A 19,662-nucleotide genomic window follows, 5' to 3' on the forward strand; every position below is an offset into this window, starting at 1 on the left:
AAAATAATTCAACAAAAACATTTACTGAGCTCTCATGAGGGCAGATTGTTTCAGATCAATGTGAATCATCTGAAAAACTCAGAATAGACTGATGATGAACTCTCAACCATTCAGATGCCACTTCCTCTTTTCTTCTGCTGCATAAAATGGTCAAATATTATATTAATATCAATATAACACATTTCTTTCCTCTAAATATTGCTGATATGGTAAACCACATAAACACATTGTATTACACCAAATACACAAAATAATGTTCTTTATAGCAGCATCATATGACCCCTTTAATTATTTTAGTTTGCCTACCCCATCTGACGATAATTGGTTCTTTGAGGGTTCTGTGAGCAACAAAACAATCTAAATCATCTTTTTCATCCTCATTGATCTCCACACTCTTCTTCATCTGGAAGGTCCCATCATGGTTTGGTCTGATTCCTGTGGATTCAACCTCATCTTCAGGCAGAGGTGAGCGATATTTTCTGATGGTCAAGAATGTGTCTTTGGGGTAGACACCGGTGGCCAGACAGGTGAGTCTCCGTTTGGTTTTGTCTCTGAAAGACCTTTTTGCAAACACATGAACATCTGGAGGAACTGAAAACACAGTAAACTATCAGTAAGTTGCATCTGCAGCAGATCATCAAACAAATACAAACTGATCTACTTACAACCGTTTCTGAGCTCCTCGTCTGCATAATCTCTGAATTTGTTGAGCCAGTCCACACACTCTTTCTCCAGGTATCCTTTGGTGTATTGGTTTAGGATCAGCACATTGTCCCATTTTCTCTTGGTTGGTAGAGCTGCATCAACAGGAGCGACCCACTGAGACTCTTTATCATCAAAAGACAGAAAGTTTTCTCCATCGTAGCTGTACTCATCAATGCCTTTGGAAAACTTCACTTCATCTCCTTGTTTCTCAACTTCACAACCGTGTCTCCACTGAAGAACATGAAGATCTAAAATGGACACAAAATGTCTGAGATGAATATATAAATGAAATGATAGTGTATCTGGAGGTTAATCTGTGTGAATGTTTCTCACCTGATTCATTGTGTCTCATGCGTTTCATCAGAATTTCAACATTCACATTAAACCACTGTTCTTTGCTCTTTCTGGACTGGGTGCCTTTTTCCCAGTAATCCTCCTGCATTTTCTCTTTCATCCACTGCTGTGTGGGAATCTTTCTCTGTTGCTCACTATTGTAAGAGTCGATCTCTCTGTCATCTAGCAGACCCATAGCACTGAACTGATAGATGCCCGGCAGATCGACAGGTTTGGACAAAGCAGTGTAAATGTAATACAGCGAGTGCTTCTCTGCAAGGAAAAGCAATACAGCTTAACTAAACTACTTTCATGTGTCATGATCTTCACACAGTTAAAATTAAACTGTGAAATTAACTGAATCAACACCGATTTACCTCGTTTGAACAATGACACTGCTGTTTTTTAATCTGAAAGGCAATATGAACTATAAATAATGTGATTTGATGAAAACCAAAAGCAACTTTTAAGATTCAAAAAGATACTATGTCTATTTTTGAAGCAATTGATAGCAAAATTCTGGAAGACATAGTGCAGCAACTAAAATCATCAACCTGCTATCTTGACACACTTCCCAGTTCTTTTTTCAAAAATGTGCTTAACTGCTTAGAAGCAGATCTTTTAGAAGTGGTGAATGCCTCACTTCTTTCTGGGACATTTCCAAACTCCTTAAAAACTGCAGTTGTTAAGCCCCTCCTGAAAAAGAGCAATCTTGATAACACCATTTTGAGCAATTTTAGACCAATATCTAATCTTCCTTTTATAGGCAAAATTATAGAAAAGGTCGTTTTTAATCAGCTGAACAAATACTTAAACTCAAATGGATACCTGGACAATTTTCAATCTGGTTTTCGACCGCATCACAGTAGGGTTGTGCCGATAGACGATAGTATTGTGTATCGACGATCGTCAGAGATATCGACATAAGCAGAATTCTCTGTCGATAATCAAGACGATATTAGGCTCATTTTCCTATTAATGTATTAGATTATAATAATAATAACTATTATTTTTATTAGACTGCTTATTATAATTCGGCTTTTAAACTGCCCAGCTATTTCACTTAATTTCACTGCCCACATTTCACACACACACCTCGCACGCGCAGGAGGATTACAGCATGTAGTCTGTGAAGTTGTAACGCTTTGACTTGGATAATTCGTTAAATCATTGAAATGAAAGAGATAGAAAACGACAAGTTGGTGTCCCACACATTTAATGGCTGGTAAACGGCAACGCGCTCTTCTCATACATGAGAGATTAACTCTTTCTTGGCGTTACAAATAAAGTAAAGACAAAATAATTAACAAGGCAGCAGAGCGAATTTATCATCCATAGTGCATGGTTCTCACGTAGTCCTTTTCTTAAAGACTGATCACTTAACTTATAAAACACACTATGTGGTGATGACTACGTGAGAACCACTATGGATAATAAGTTCAATCTGCCGCCTTGTTATTATTTTCATGCACACCGCATTATAATGTGATGCATGCAAAATACATAGTTTTGGCCATTACAAAGTCTCCATCCACAAACAGACGTACATCGTCTGCAGATATAAGGTATTTCATTGCACTTTAACAAGTAATCTAAACGGCCTATATACTGTATGTGCAATATATTAAACGACCCCTCACTAACTGAGTTTAATGCCACAGTTATGTTAGACTGCATCTCATTCTTGTTTCTGTGACGGTGCGTCAGACTCGTCATGAGGCGCGCGGTCCGGAGCGCTGTATGACTGATGCATCAGTTCAATTCAACTTTACTACAAATACTTACCTGTTTTAAATACTTTATATTTAAATAATCGTTTATGCCCAATATTAGTGTTTAACTGTTGGACTTTAAATGAAATCTGCTATTGATTTTCACCGGTGACTGATTTTGCAGAACATTTAGACTGATAACTTCCCTGCGCAGATGCGGACGTGCGATATGACAGTTGCGTCCGACTATGTATGAACTAGCTGTTTTAAATACAGTATTTTTATATTTAACGTTAGTTAAATCAGTCAGTATGTTTGAAAGTAATTTTTTTTTTGATTATTGGTGACTCCATAGGCTCTCTCTCGCACACCTGCGCGGTTTAAAACACCAAATAGTTATGCTATGACAAGAACAAAGAGTCTCTCTCTTGCTCCACCCATGCTCGATAATATTGTGTATCATCGATCTCACGGGCTGACGATATGACGATTTGAAAAATGACCATATCGCCCAACACTACATCACAGCACAGAGACAGCACTCATTAAGATAATAAATGATATTCGCTTAAATTGTGACTCTGGCAAAATATCGGTGCTGGTATTGCTAGATCTCAGTGCTGCGTTTGACACTGTCGATCATAACATGCTACTAGAGAGACTAGAAAATTGGGTCAGGCTTTCTGGGATGGTACTCAAATGGTTCTGGTCATACTTAGAAGGGAGAGGCTATTATCTGAGTCTAGGAGAGCATAAGTCTAAGTGGACGTCCATGACATGCGGAGTCCCACAAGGGTCAATTCTTGCACCGCTCTTGTTTAGCCTGTATATGCTTCCACTAAGTCAAATATTGAGAAAGAACCAAATTGCCTATCACAGCTATGCTGATGATACCCAGATTTACCTAGCCTTATCTCCAAATGACTACAGCCCCATTGACTCCCTCTGCCAATGCATTGATGAAATTAATAGTTGGATGTGCCAGAACTTTCTTCAGTCAAACAAGGAAAAAATTTGGAAACAAAGATGAAGTGTTCAAGGTGAATGCATTCCTTGACTCTAGGGGTCAAACAACTAAAAATCAAGTCAGGAATCTTGGTGTGCTTCTGGAGACGGACCTTAGTTTCGTTAGTCATGTCATGTTGTTCATGCCTTCATTACCAGCAGGGTGAACTATTGTAATGGGCTCCTCACCGGCCTTCCCAAAAAGACCATTAGACAGCTGCAGCTCATCCAGAACGCTGCTGCCAGGATTCTGACTAGAACCAGAAAATCTGAGCATATCACACCAGTCCTCAGGTCCTTACACTGGCTTCCAGTTACATTTAGGATTGATTTTAAAGCACTTTTACTCGTATATAAGTCACTAAATGACCTAGGACCGAAATATATTGCAGATATACTCACTGAATATAAACCTAACAGAGCACTCAGATCACTAGGATCAAGTCAGTTAGAAATACCAAGGGTTCACACAAAACAAGGGGAGTCCTCCTTTAGTTACTATACCGCCCGCAGTTGGAATCAGCTTCCAGAAGAGATCAGATGTGCTAAAACGCTAGTCACATTTAAATACTCATCTGCTTAGCTGTGCATTCATTGAATGAGCACTGTGCAATGTCCGAACTGATTGCACTATATTTTCACAGTTTTTTTGTATTTTATTTTATGTAAAATCATTTTCTAACTGTTTTAAATTCATTTTAAATAAGTAATTTTTTAATTAATTGTATTCTTGTTATTATTTTTCTTCATTATTTTGACTTTCGTTTATGTAAAGCATATGTGTTATATGTGCTATATAAATAAACCTGCCTTGCCTTGCCTACCATAAATGAACATAGATGTGGTCTGTGGTGGATTCATTTGAAAAACTGCAGATTGCTGTCATCTATTAATAGATAAAGATTCTAGTAGCTTTAATTGCATGGTAAAAATTGATTTACATTGCTATAGCAATGGTAGCGCTCTAACCCTGTGCTGTTGAGCATTATCACATTTAGAGTCGACAGAGAATCAGGCAGTGTTTAAATAGGCGAGAGCGAGGCTTTTTGTAGAAGGCACGTGCTGGAGAAGTGCATACAGAGATACTCAGAAGGAAGGCAGAACAAAACCACAATGATTTATGATTCCTGTTTCGTTTTATACTATAAACCCGGGTCAAGGCCGGAAAACCATACTGAATGCCCGTGATCTTCTGGCCTTAGATGGCACTGCATCACATAGAGGAATGATAATGTAATGGAAATCACAACATGGACTCAGGAATACTTCTAGAAAACATTGTCGGTAAACACAATCCACCGTGACATTCGCCGTTGCTGGCAAAAACTCTATAGGTAAAAAAAGAAACCATATCTAAACATGATCCAGAAGCGCAGGTGTTTTCTTTGGACCAAGGCTCATTTAAAATGGACTGTGGCAAAGTGGAAAACTGTTCTGTGGTCAGACAAATTAAAATTTGAAGTTCTTTTTGGAAAACTGGTACACCGTGTCATTCAGACTAACGAGGACAAGGACAACCCAAGTTGTTATCAGTGCTCAGTTCAGAAGCCTGCATCTCTGATGGTATGGTGTTGCATGAGTGTGTGTGGCATGGGCAGCCTACACATCTGGAAAGGCACCATCAATGCTGAAAGGTATATCCAAATTCTAGAACAACATATGCTCCCATCCAGACGTCGTTTCTTTCAGGGAAGACCTTGCATTTTCCAACATGACAATGCCAGATCACATACTGCATCAATTATAACATCATGGCTGCGACGGAAGAAGGATCCGGGTACTGAAATGGCCAGCCTGCAGTCCAGATCTTTCACCCATAGAAAACATTTGGCGCATCATAAAGAGGAAGATGCGACAAAGAAGACCTAAGACAGTTGAGCAACTAGAAGCCTGTATTAGACAAGAATGGGACAACATTCCTGTTCCTAAACTTGAGAAACTTGTCTCCTCAGTCCCCAGATGTTTGCAGACTGTTATAAAAAGAAAAGGGGGTGTCACACAGTGCTAAACATGGCCTTGTCCCAACTTTTTTTTGATGACATGAAATTTAAAATCAACTTATTTTCCCCTTAAAATGATACTTTCCTCAGATGATGATTTCCTCAGTTTAAACATTTGATATGTCATCTATGTTGTATTCTTAATAAAATATTGCTATTTGAAACTTCCACATCATTGCATTCTGTTTTTATTCACAATTTGTCAGAGGCCATGGTTCTCAGTCGGAAAAGGGTGGATTGCCCACTTCAGGTTGGTGGAGAGTTCCTGCCTCAAGTGGAGGAGTTCAGGTATCTTGGGGTCTTGTTCACGAGTGAGGGAAGGATGGAACGGGAGATTGACAGACGGATCGGTGCAGCTTCTGCAGTAATGCGGTCGATGTACCGGTCTGTCGTGGTGAAGAAGGAGCTGAGCTGTAAGGCAAAGCTCTCCATTTACCGGTCAATGTACGTTCCTACTCTCACCTATGGTCATGACCTGTGGGTCATGACCGAAAGGACAAGATCCTGGATACAGGCGGCCGAAATGAGCTTTCTCCGTAGGGTGGCTGGGCGATCCCTTAGAGATAGGGTGAGAAGCTCAGTCACTCGGGAGGAGCTCAGAGTAGAGCCGTTGCTCCTCCACATCGAGAGGAGCCAGCTGAGGTGGCTCGGGCATCTATTTCGGATGCATCCTGGACACCTTACCAGGGAGGTGTTCCAGGCACGTCCCACCGGGAGGTGGCCCCGGGGAAGACCTAGGACACGCTGGAGGGACTATGTCTCCTGGCTGGCCTGGGAACGCCTCGGGGTTCCCCCGGAAGAGCTGGAGGAAGTGGCTAGGGAGAGGGAAATCTTGGCGTTTCTGCTTAGACTGTTGCCCCCGCGACCCGGCCCCGGATAAGCGCAAGATGATGGATTGATGGGTTTGTACATTTAACCTAACAGGCCTTTTTCAGCTATAAAGTTGGATTTATCTGATAATTCTACATTTTATTAAATGCTGTAGACTTCAACTAATTTCCGAGTTCTGTATAGCTCATTACACACACACACACACACACAGGGCTGGGGAGTAATTAAATACATGTAACAGTGCCATATATTTTAAATACAAAATATGAGTAAATGTATTTCGTTATAATTACATTTTAAATAAGGGGTAATAAGATTACAGTTACATCTGAAAACTATTTTGGATTTTGGTGGGTGGTGTTAGCGTAGTGGATAAGACACATGCCTTTGGCGTGAGAGACCCGGGTTCGAATCCACTGTGAGACACCAGTGTGTCCCTGAGCAAGACACTTAACCCCTAGTTGCTCCAGAGGTGTGCGACCTCTGACATATATAGCAATTGTAAGTCGCTTTGGATAAAAGCGTCAGCTAAATGAATAAATGTAAATTACCAGTGATTACTTTTATTTTTATGTCATTTATTAATTTAATATTTAAGTAATCATTTTGGGGATTTCAAACAATACCGCGACTTTCAGTTGAAACAAAAACACTGCGTGCAACAGCCTGAGATGTATTCCAGAAAGCAGGTTATGTGACATTACCAGGTATGTTTAAAAGTAAGCGGATAACCTCAAGTTTTGGTTCCAAAAACGGAGGTAACTTTCGGAGTATGTTAGTAGTCATAGCAGCTTACACTCTGAACTTAACCTGCTCGAGAGTAGCTTCTGATCCAGGGTTAGTTCACTTCAGCGAGCCTTCAGCCTTCAGCCTTCATATATATATATATATATATGATGTTAATGAGGAAGTGCTAATATAAGTAGGCTAATAAGGTAATATATTATTCTAATATGATTATTTATTTTATTGGCATATATAAGAGTTATCTGTATAAATTATAAAACACTATGACAAGGTAATGTTTAACTTATATATATTTATTTATTTTACTCATTAGATTTTATATTATCTCACACATGCATCTGCATTTTGTATAATGTTAAAATTCTAAATCAAAATACATATCTGATATGACTTAATATATAATTAGCATAAAACAAACAACATAATTCACATTTTCAAGGATTAAAGATTAAATGGATAAAAATCACAGCCATCAATTAGGTGACACTAAGCATGTAAACAACTAATAAACAAAAGAAGAAGAAAGAAACAGTTTGGCACACTTTTTCTTAGAGTCCGTTTCTATAGTGACTCATCGATTCGTCGCTCTGTTGAGAATGTCTTGAGACTTAACCAGGAACATACTCTGAGTTGAATTAATTTACTCCTGGACATGTTTTTGGAACCACATACCTTTAGTAAGCAAGGTTTGGGGTTAATCAACCGAAGGTTCAGGGTTTAGTTCAAGGTAAATTAACCGGATTACACCCCTGTTCATTTAGTAACTCTAGTGAGCAATACATTCTCATCACGACACAAACATTCTCCTAGAACTCACACTTTGCATTCAGTTAACAGATCCATACAAATCATTCATGAAATAACAGTTTATAAAGTAAAACGACAGCTTAATGTGCTTAACAGATGAACTTGAAGTCTTAATTAATTTCGAAATGTTCAATAATAGATCATCTTTGACTCAGTAATGCAAGTTCATGATCCGATTTGTGTGATTCTTTTGAGTCAATCTTTTAAAATAATAATTTCTTTGTTTAACGAAACCAGTGCGGAAACCAATGGTTCACAATCTGGATAGATCTGAAGTGCAGGGCTCATAAAATCGCTAGCCCGACGTCCCAGGGCTATTGTGTAGGCTATTTCAGTCGGGCTTCAAAATATATCTTCACCCTGCCCGACGGGCTAGCTTGAATAGTGGTGTAAGATTCCTAACTTGATTCGCGTTGTTCACTCGCTTGAAGGGTGAAATGGATCGTAGTTGATCGTTTGCACTTGTTTCTAAATCTTGCCGATTCAAACGTTTTAAACCATTTACGCATTCGAAGCTTGCGCGCACTCATTCAAAGCACGTGCTGAGAGCAGCATTTCAGACAATGTTCTTACACAGAATTGAATCCTCTTTCGCGTATCCTTGCTTCTGAATGAACACATACACACAAAATTACCAAAAAATAATGGTTTCTGCAAGTATTCTCGTAAACACAGTTGTTTATGTCTTAAGTGAATGCATACAGTGGAGAAATAAATCTCCTGTGCATTATTATATAGGATCTGTGCACTTGTTTTTAAAAGGAGCAGCAGCCTTTAAATACCTGCTGTTCCATTAGTGACACCTGCTGTCAGAGAGGGACATCTGCGTCTCATTCACAAAGGTAAAATCGGACCATTCTGTTTTACTTCAATTTTTTTAATTATACAATCTAAATAACATGTATTTAACATCTTTTTTTGGATAGTAATTTAAATGGTTTCCTCTGATTTAAAATAGAGCACAGACACATTTTTGGTTTAAATTTAGATATTTCTTTTAGTTGTATGATTTTTTTATTTAAGGATTTGTTTTAAAATGTCAAGATATTTTTATTATTTAACGTTTCAGTTTCTTATCTAATTTTGTAAATAAATAAATATATAAATAACTTGTAAGAAAATTGTATGGTGCAATCTGTATAGTGAATGTTATCGCATCATAAGTTTATTAAATCGTTATATCACGGTATGCTACTGGTTTTTGCTGATCATGCTGATTTTTTTCCACAGTAAAGTTCAGCCAATGTCTTTTTTTAAATTCATTTTGGGCTACCAAAACCTGAAGAATGCCTGCCTAATCTAATGTATAACTTGGACAACTGTGCCAGATGTTTGGCTACTTTTATTCTGTGTTTGGTGTGTCTGGGTTGGTTTTGAAGCTTTGAGTGCAGCATGAAACAGCACTGAATCCCATTCATTGTATTCAAATTGAATTTATATTGATTGGAAGATTTAAATGACATTTTTTTTTTTGTTCATAGAAATTCTGTGGAAAACTGATGTTCTTAAAAATAAAAATAAAATGCAAAGAAAACACAAATCTTATGGCTGGTATGTCGGAAAGCATAAAAACAAGACATCAGGTTAAAATGTTCCTTTGTGGAACAAAGCTTAAGTATTTCAAAGTATTATAAAGTATTTAGATTAAGTTACTAAACCTGAGTAATCTAATGAAATACGTTACTGATTACTTTGTAAAGCTTGTATTTTGTAATCTGTAGTGAAATACCTTTTAAAAGTAAAAGAATGAAAAAAGAAAAAAAAAAACATCTGCAACGTTTTAGTTGGAAGATTCGTTAGCCAGTAACGTTATATATTATATATATATAGCATAGCATATAGAGAAAAAAAAAAAAAGAAAAAAAAGAAAAAAAAAAAAAATATATATATATATATATATATATATCGCCTATAGCATTCATTTCTTTTCAAATTTAATTTCTTTCGTAACAAAAAAAATTTCTTTTCTGTTACCTTCTCTGATAAATCCAACAACTTTAAATCATTTACCTGTTTGAAGTGAAGGTGGAGCCCCATAAAGCAGAAAAACACAAAGCAGAGCAAAGATCTTCGTCGCCACACTCATTTCCATTACTGAAAGTCTTAAAGTATGTGTATTTTCCCCCAGCAAATACACAGCATTTGACAGCAAGAGCTCGCAGCAACAGAAAACTATTTACAGAAAATAGCGGTAGATGTTTTAACCAATGAGAAAACAGAACGATGACATCATCCGTATCTGGGGAGAAATGGAGAGGTTTAACAAACGAAGTGTTTTATTCAGTGAGGCAATGTTTAATGAATAAATACATATATAATGTATTTATTCTTTCAAGAATTGTTTAAGTGTGTGTGTGTGTGTGTGTGTGTGTGTGTGTGTGTGTGTGTGTGTGTGTGTGTGTGTGTGTATATATTGAGTAATATGATTTTTTTTAAACAGCCTGTCTTGACAGTAAAATCCTCATATTTATGTATTTATTTATTGCTTGTAAAACAAGCAAATAGCTTTTCCTGTGAAAATAGATAAAATAAAAGTCAATATATATACTGAAGAGAACTGATTCATTGAATTTACTAAAAAAAATTTGGTAAGTGGTTGCAATACATTTATTTTATCTACATTTAAATAAACAAATTTTGCTGAAAGTTAATCATCTAAATTTGTTTATATAAATAGAGCTAAAATAAATTGATTGCAACCACTTACCATAAAAAAATTAGTAAATTAAATTAATATTTTTTTTCAGTGAGGTTACTTAACTAAAAAACTAAATTGTTACTTCAGATTAAATGAATGTAAGATGAAATAAAGAATAAGACAAGTTATTTATTTTATGTTAAATCTCTATCTTTCTATCACTCTCTGTTGTTTAAAGTGATAAAATATAACTTAATTCCCACCATATTTCTGATATTATACTATCAAGGTAATATGATTAATTGGATAGTTTGCTTTTATCCTAAAACTGCTAGTACAGTGCATTAGCATTTGTTAGCTGGTTAGCTTGTCATTCACGTTGTAAGTCAGAATCATTCATCAGTCACGGAGACTAATGTCTTCTTCTCCTGCTGTTGTTGTTTGCACTGCTTGCCACATGCATAGTTTATCTCTCTCTATTGGTGATGAGGGATTCACATGTGATAAATGCAGGGAAATAGTTAGGCTGACAGAGAAGATTTCATCGAAACTTTAATTGAGGACAGTAAAAATGTTAGGGCTCTAGATACGGCTTTGGATGCGACTAGCTCAGGGATTCCTGTACATTGTTCGGTTCCGGCAGCAGTGCGATTGGGCGACTGTGAGGCAGGGTAGTCGTGGGTCAAAACACCGCTCTTCTGTTCTGATCAAAACATTAAACAGATTCTTTCCACTCAGTGATGCACCCACTGAGAAACCTGATGAAAGTTCTATAGTTTATTCAATGGCTAAATTAACGAAAAATAAAGCATCGACAGGTGTTGACATTTCCCAACATCACAGCAGTAATGACTTTATGAACTACTTTACTTCTAAAATTGATACTATTAGAGATAAAATTGTAACCATTCAGTTGTCAGATAAAGTATCACATCAGACAGTGCACTATAGAGAAAATGGTATCTGTGAGGATTTCCAGTCAGGATTTAGACTGTATCATAGTACTGAGACTGCTCTCCTTAGAGTTACAAATGACCTGCTCTTTGGGAAGTTGGGAAGTCGTGGCCTAGTGGTTAAAAAGTTTGACTCCTAACCCTAGAGTTGTGGGTTTAAGTCTGGAGCCGACTGAGGTGTCCTTGAGCAAGGCACCGAACCCCCAACCTGCTCCCCGGGTGCCGCAGCATAAATGGCTGCCCACTGCTCCGGGTGTGTGCTCATGGTGTGTGTGTGTGTGTGTGTGTTCACTGCTCTGTGTGTGTGCACTTTGGATGGGTTAAATGCAGAGCACGAATTCTGAGTATGGGTCACCGTATTTGGCTGAATGTCACATCACTTTTGTCTGATCAACGTTATAATAAAAGGCGTATAAATATTGGAAATGTGTTTGAGAGTTGGAGACAGCTTAAAACAGACAAAGGTTTTAAAACACATTTTGAGTTGGCTGATTTTCTCCTTGCCAGGAAAATAATTAGCTAAAGCTAGTTAGCTGGTGTGTATCCTGAGGTGGTTTATATTTTGCAGACAATACAAATATTGCTAACGTATATGCATTAGCTGATCAACCTACAGTGTATAGCTCGATGCTGTGCATCGTCAGGTGTGCTCGTTCCTGTTGGTGTCGTCAATCTGGCAACCGGTGTGTACCAAGTCTGAGGAATCCTACAGCAATCCTGTGTCTATTCTTCATAGAGGTTTAAACGGAGAACTCGAGACCCGAGGATCCATACAGATTCGAGGCTATATTTTAAATGGTCAGCCGGGTCTGGTGAGGGTCCCAATCTATTACTTCGGGTCCCGGGTCTGTTTAACATTGTGTGATATATCCAAGTTTATCGTACTCGGAGAACACCCAGCCATTATCAGTCAGCCAGTGCTGTGCATGTGATGTTTTGTAATTTTCAACTTGTAAAATTAAGATAAAAAAAGTGTACGTCGGTAATTTGAAATAAGGTGGAAACCCCCCCAAAAAAAAAACAATTCAATGACTTTACCTTTGATAAAAGGAGGTGTCAAAAAAGGACACAAGTTTCTAGGAGACATGTTGTAGACTTTCTGTGATTTACAATGCACAAACCAGAAGCAAGAATATTTGCAAAATGGGGAAGGGTTGACCATTCACAAAACATAAATATTTTAATAAGAGTGTTTTACTTCAACTTTAGTCGTCAAATGTAACACTGGCTAGGCAAAGCTGAAGGCTATTTGTGAAAATTGGATGTGTTTGCTTGATAACTTGTGCCTGTGATGGTAAAAAGCTAATTCTGTTTGGCCACCTATACTGAATACAGCACTGTTGTTCTGTGAGGCACATTTCTTTCTTTTGTATGCCCTAACATATAGCTTAATAACAATTCAACTCACTTGACTTCAAAGAAATACAGATTATATGAACCATGAGGCAGAAATGTTAAGCAAACTCATTATTTAGATACCTGCTGTATACTACAATGATGAAAACACTAATAGATGTGATTCATATATTTTTTAGAAATTTATAGCGGAATTAGATATAGATGGAATCGTCAGTAATGAAAGGACTGAAATTGCAAACCAATTTAGTAGATTTTTTATCCAATCAGCTGAGGAATTGGCTGACAATTTTCAACCAGTACAATTAAAACACATACTGAGAGACCAAATAACAACTTTTTGTATAAAAGAGGTAGACCAGAGAGAAACTCCAATCTAAGGCCAAGGATAACTTTGGCTTGGATACAGCTTTTATGAAAAAACACAGTTCTCTCCTCTTAATGCCAGTTACATATGTAGTAAATTTATCCATAAGATCAAATGAATTCCTTCAGCAATGGAAAATGTCTATTATAACTCCAGTCTTTATGTCTGGAGCATCTGACCAAGTTTCGAATTATAGACCGATTTAAATTTTACCTTTACTCGATTGTCTTGAAAGTAATCATCTTCTACATGCCAAACAATTTGGGTTTAGACCACGGTACTCAACAGAGTTGGCAAACTGTTACCTCACTGAACTGATAAAACAGTCATTAGATGAAGGTAATGTAGTGGGAGCAGTATTTCCGGACTTGAAAAAAGCCTTTGATACTGTGAACCACGAAATTCTTTTAAATAAATTAGAAAATTGTAACTTGTTACATGATGCAATAACTTGTTTTAGGTCATATCTAAAACAGAGGCAGCAGTGTGTTAAAATAAATACCACCCAGTCATCTATTCAAACTTGTCCAATTCGGGATACCACAAGGTTCAATCTTAGGCCCTTTACTTTTTAGCTTATATATAAATGATCTTCCAGACAGTTGCAAAAGGGTTAAATGCCAAATGTATGCAGATGACACAATTATATATGTCTCAGCAAAAACCCCTCAGATTGCAGCTGAGATGCTTTCAAAAGAACTGGATTGTGTATCACAGTGGCTCCTAAATAATCATCTGACCCTGAACTAAGATAAGACAGTCTCTATGTGCTTCTCAATAAAAAGAAAGGTCAATGAAAATTTTAGAATAAAGATTGATGAGGAGATAGATGAGGTACATGAATTTAAATTTCTAGGGGTTACTTTAGATTCTCATCTTAAGTTTGATAGTCATGTAAAGAGACTGTGCAGAACTGTCAAGACAAATGTAAACTGCTTCCGATTAATAAGACAATATATACCCATTAAAGCAGCACAGCAGTTTATGCATTCTATAATATTTTCTCATCTATCGTATTGCATTACTGTTTGGGGTCAGGCCAATCAAACAACAATTACACCTGTTAGGTCATTGTATAAACAGCCATTAAAAGTAATGGACCAGAAACCTGTAAAATGGCACCATTTGCCTCATTCTTAGGAAGCATAATGTTTTGAGTTTTGACAGTTTTGTAAATTTATTAATTTCTAAAACTACTTTTTAAGTGTGTGAACAACCTTGCACCAGAAATATTCTGTCAACTAGTTTTGAAACAAAAGAGTGGAATAAGAACCAGAGACACAGCAAGTGGAAACTGTATAGCAGCAAAACGTAGAACAACATTTGGTCAGACATCATTTTCAGTAAGAGGCATAAAATTGTGTAACGCCTTACCATCAGATATTAAAACACTGACAGAACTCAAGGTTTTTAATACACATTTAAAGCAACAGCTGAAACTGAAACAACTCTGTGAACACTGAATGTACAGGACACAACACAATGCATACAAACATAAAGTTGCATATGTTAGCATGCACAGAAATATGCATACTTTTGTGTTTTTGTATTGTTAAATGTGTCTAGACTCTGTTTTATAGAGATTTCTACATCTATTTAAGCCCATATCTTATTTTATGTATGGGATGTATTTATTGTATATATATTTTAATAGTTATAATTTTTAATTCAATACTCTGTAATTTAACCAGGCCTAACCAGAGACAGGGGTTGCAAATTAGTCATGGCTATAAACCTGTATGCATGGCATCTACGTTGTATTTTTATAAAGCAATGTTCTATGCGTTTTTGTCCCTGTCAAATAAACATTAAATAAATAAATAAAAGAAAGAGAGAGAATAATGTTTGTCAGGATTACTGGTGTTGAAAATGACCACCAATCTTTGACCTCTTGTGGTTCTAGTGGTGATTTTATTTCTGTAGACTCTGTCAATCTGGTACTGGAGTCCAAAACTGAAGCACAGACATAAACAGATGTTTAATTAAATATTGGAGGTAGTTAAATATCAGAACAATAATTTCAGGTGAGTAATACATCTAAATTATTAGCATTTTTTCTCATCTCAACTGAAGTCAATGGAAATGTAAAGTTCTCTTCAGTGTGTCCACATCCTGGTACTGGGCCTTTAGTCTGCTTTTATCTTTTCCTGTAACTCCCTTTTGATCGCATCCAGTTATAAGCAATCAAACCACTGATTCATCAGGAACGCTTCAGCTGATATTAAACCTTTGAAATATTAACATGTAGCCTTTAATCCCTCATAAAAGACCAAGTTATTGTCCTCAATCCCAAACAGTGGAATCAGGTTCACTAAAACAGCATCAACAGCAGAAGAGTTGATCATGGCAGTCTCTCACATGAAAACTCAAGCATCTCTGGTAAGAAGCCCTGAATGTAAATTATATTTATTGTGTGCTATACTATAGCCTGCGGAGAATCAGAAGTGTGTTAAAACTCACTGATATTCCATTTAAAATATACTTACCACATTTTGAAGATCCACACAATATCTGAATGTGAATCGGATGTTTCTTCAGCTTTCTTTTGTCCTGTTGGAGAAACAGGGAAATGTTCATCTACAATGTTTTGGTATGGATCTACCCAAAGCTGCCCGATGAATAATTAAAGCAATTGCTTAAGAAAACATCTGGTTTTCTGATTATAAAAAACAAACTCTCTGTACTACATTGAATTGCATAGCATCTTATTTTTTCCATTGCAGCGTATTGCATTGAATCCCATTGTTTTTGAATCGAATCTAAACGAAATTGGATCACACTGCATCGTAAATAGAAGTGAATGGTATTGCATCGCATTGGTAGCTGCTTCATATGCATCTTTCATGTATTGTATCATTGGCTATGAATTGAGATGCGTATCGCATAAGCTTCAGTTATGGAGATACAATTTAAAGGGTAAAATGTAATTATTCAGAGTGTTTGAACCAACAAAGTCTGTTCTAATGTGCTTCCATGTTTATCATGTGTGTATGTCTGTGGGGTGAATTAAAGCTTTAATACACAGTTTTCAGTCACGTGACCGGCTCGAAAACCTGGCGAGTAAAACATCAATAGAACTGAAGTACAAGCCTGTCGATTTTCTATCTGTTTCAACCCAAAAATATTTAGATTTAGAATAAAACAAAGATATGTGAATAAAATGCAAGTTTTGGCCATTAGCAATCAATATAAATCACACGCCGCAATATTTAAATCACTAAAAAAACATTCTAAAATGTTTAATGTGAACATACTTAAAGTCCCTTTAAAACTGTGATATTAAAGATGCTACACCTTATTGATGATGCGTGCTTTATGCAGGCAAGCAAATGAGCCTGGAATTTGAACACAATGCGTCTAATGGCCAAGCATCTTCTTTATAATGGTTTTCTATGGGAAAACTTTTAATATTACACTTTGCGCATTACGCTTAAATTCTGGGTTCATCTGCTTGCCCGTACAAAGTCTGTGTGTGTACTGAATTTGGCATTTAAATTTCACTCTTACTACATTACTTAATGCAATCCTCATAAAAATAATTGGCGGTCAGTGAAGGAAAGCCTTGTTTTGCCCTCCATGTTTCATAAAAAATATCTTAACTTGTGTTTGGGAGACTAACCAATGTTTGAGTTGGCTTTTGAAACCAGTAATCCATTTCTTCTTTAAGATGTAAACCAGTAAACCAGCTGCTAGCAGAAGCACAAGCACAACTCCTATCATTGCAGCTGAGACTTGCTCAATCTCTGGTGTACAGTCTTGGCATTTTCCAACTGTATAAATGCATGGAGATAAAAAATTTTTAATTAATTAAGGATATCACAAGCAATATAGGGAGGAAATAGGGGTTCATGATTTATCATTTTTTTTATTCCAGTATCAAGTGATGTTTCTTGTCTGTCTGTGTAACTGCTTTAATTACCCCATGTGACGATAATTGGTTCTTTGAGGGCTCTGTGAAACACCAAACAATCGTATTCAGATTTTACATCCTCCTGGATAATCACACTCTTCCTCAGCTGGAAGGTCCCATCATGGTTTGGTCTGATTCCTGTGGATTCAACCTCATCTTCAGGCAGAGGTGAGTGATACTTCCTGATGGTCATCATCACGTCTTTAGAGTGGAAACCGGTGGCCAGACAGGTGAGTTTCAGCTTGGTTTTGTCACTAATAGACCTTTTTGCAAACACATGAACATCTGGAGGAACTGAAAACACAGTAAACTATCAGTAAGTTGCATCTGCAGCAGATCATCAAACAAATACAAACTGATCTACTTACAACCGTTTCTGAGCTCCTCGTCTTCATAATCTCTGAATTTGTTGAGCCAGTCCACACACTCTTTCTCCAGGTATCCTTTGGTGTATTGGTTTAGGATCGGCACACTGTCCCATTTTCTCTTGGTTGGTAGAGCTGCATCAACAGGAGCGACCCACTGAGACTCTTTATCATCAAAAGACAGGAAGTTATCTCCATCGTAGCTGTATTCACTAATGCCTTTGGAAAACTTCACTTCATCTCCTTGTTTCTCAATTTCACAACCAACTCTCAACTGAAGAACATGAAGATCTGAAATCAAAAGAAAAATTTTTTTGTCAGATGATAATAATAAAAATAAAATGATGTATCTGCAGGTTAATCTGTGTGAATGTTTCTCACCTGATTCATTGTGTCTCATGCGTTTCATCAGAATTTCAACATTCACATTAAACCACTGTTCTTTGCTCTTTCTGGACTGGGTGCCTTTCTCCCAGTAATCCTCCTGCATTTTCTCTTTCATCCACTGCTGTCTGGGAATCTTTCTCTGTTCCTCACTATTGTAAGAGTCGATCTGTCTGTCGTCTAGCAGACCCATAGCACTGAACTGATAGATGCCCGGCAGATCGACAGGTTTGGACAAAGCCGTGTAAATGTAATACAGCGAGTGTTTCTCTGCAGTGAGGAGAAATAAAATGTGAATTAAACAACTATTCACTGGTTTAAATGTGATAAAAGTGCAGGAGAAAGCAGGTAAAACGTGTGAAGCTCAGACAGAGAAAGAACCAATATCTACTGAATCTCTTAAGTCGTGGCCTAATGGTTAGAGAGTCGGACTTGCAATCGAAAGGTTGTGAGTTCGAGTCTCGGGCCGGCAGGAATTGTGGGTGTGTGCATGTACAGTTCTCTCTCCACCTTCAATACCACGACTTAGGTGTCCTTGAGCAAGGCACCGAACCCCCAACTGCTCCCCGGGCGCCGCAGCATAAATGGCTGCCCACTGCTCCGGGTGTGTGCTCACAGTGTGTGTGTGTGTGTGTGTTCACTGCTCAGTGTGTGTGCACTTCGGATGGGTTAAATGCAGAGCACGAATTCTGAGTATGGGTCACCATACTTGGCTGAATGTCACGTCACTTTTTTTTTCACTTTTATGATAATAAAAAGTTACATACAGGTGTTGGTCATATACTTAGAATATCATCAAAAAGTTGATTTATTTCACTAATTCCGTTCAAAAAGTGAAACTTGTATGTTATATTCATTCATTAAACACAGACTGATATATTTCAAATGTTAGTTTCTTTTCATTTTGATGATTATAACTGACAACTAAAGAAAATCACAAATTCAGTATCTCAGAAAATCTGAATATTGTGAAAAGGTTCAATATTGAAGACACCTGGAGCCACACTCTAATCAGCTAATTAACTCAAAACACCTGCAAAGCCTTTAAATGGCCTCTCAGTCTAGTTCTGTAGGATACACAATCATGGGGGAAGACTGCTGACTTGACAGTTGTCCAAAAGACAACCATTGACACCTTGCACAAGGAGAGCAAGACACAACAGGTCATTGCAAAAGAGGCTGGCTGTTCACAGAGCTCTGTGTCCAAGCACATTAATAGAGAGGCGAAGGGAAGGAAAAGATGTGTGAAAAAAGTGTACAAGCAATAGGGATAACCGCCCCCTGGAGAGGATTGTGAAACAAAACCCATTCAAAAATGTGGGGTAGATTCACAAAGAGTGGACTGCAGCTGGAGTCAGTGCTTCAAGAACCACTACACACAGACGTGTGCAAGACATGAGTTTCAGCTGTCGCACTCCTTGTGTCAAGCCACTCTCGAACAACAGACAGCGTCAGAAGTGTCTCGCCTCAAAAAGGACTGGACTGCTGCTGAGTGGTCCAAAGTTATGTTCTCTGATGAAAGTAAATTTAGCATTTCGTTTGGAAATCA

At 37.4% G+C, this 19,662-nt stretch overlaps 2 protein-coding genes across 2 annotated transcripts in view; both read right to left on the reverse strand.

The window, feature by feature from the left end:
• Positions 1-10,258, reverse strand: part of LOC132149684 (uncharacterized) — a 60,014-nt gene extending 49,756 nt beyond the window's left edge. The window contains exon 1 of the mRNA XM_059559085.1: positions 10,151-10,258. Coding sequence (XP_059415068.1) covers positions 10,151-10,232 — 82 coding nt within the window. The 5' untranslated portion in view covers positions 10,233-10,258. The remainder of the gene's footprint in view (positions 1-10,150) is intronic.
• A 7,107-nt stretch (positions 10,259-17,365) lies between these two features.
• LOC132149693 (H-2 class I histocompatibility antigen, Q10 alpha chain-like) lies at positions 17,366-18,399 on the reverse strand (the record flags this gene model as incomplete). Its single annotated transcript, XM_059559095.1, has 3 exons — positions 17,366-17,658; positions 17,733-18,020; positions 18,111-18,399. Coding segments are annotated over 3 exons (870 nt in total), but the record flags the coding sequence as incomplete, so codon positions are not given.
• Between the last annotated feature and the right edge of the window lie 1,263 nt (positions 18,400-19,662).

This window comes from Carassius carassius, chromosome 9, assembly GCF_963082965.1.
Source record: "Carassius carassius chromosome 9, fCarCar2.1, whole genome shotgun sequence".
Classification (NCBI taxonomy): domain Eukaryota; kingdom Metazoa; phylum Chordata; class Actinopteri; order Cypriniformes; family Cyprinidae; genus Carassius; species Carassius carassius.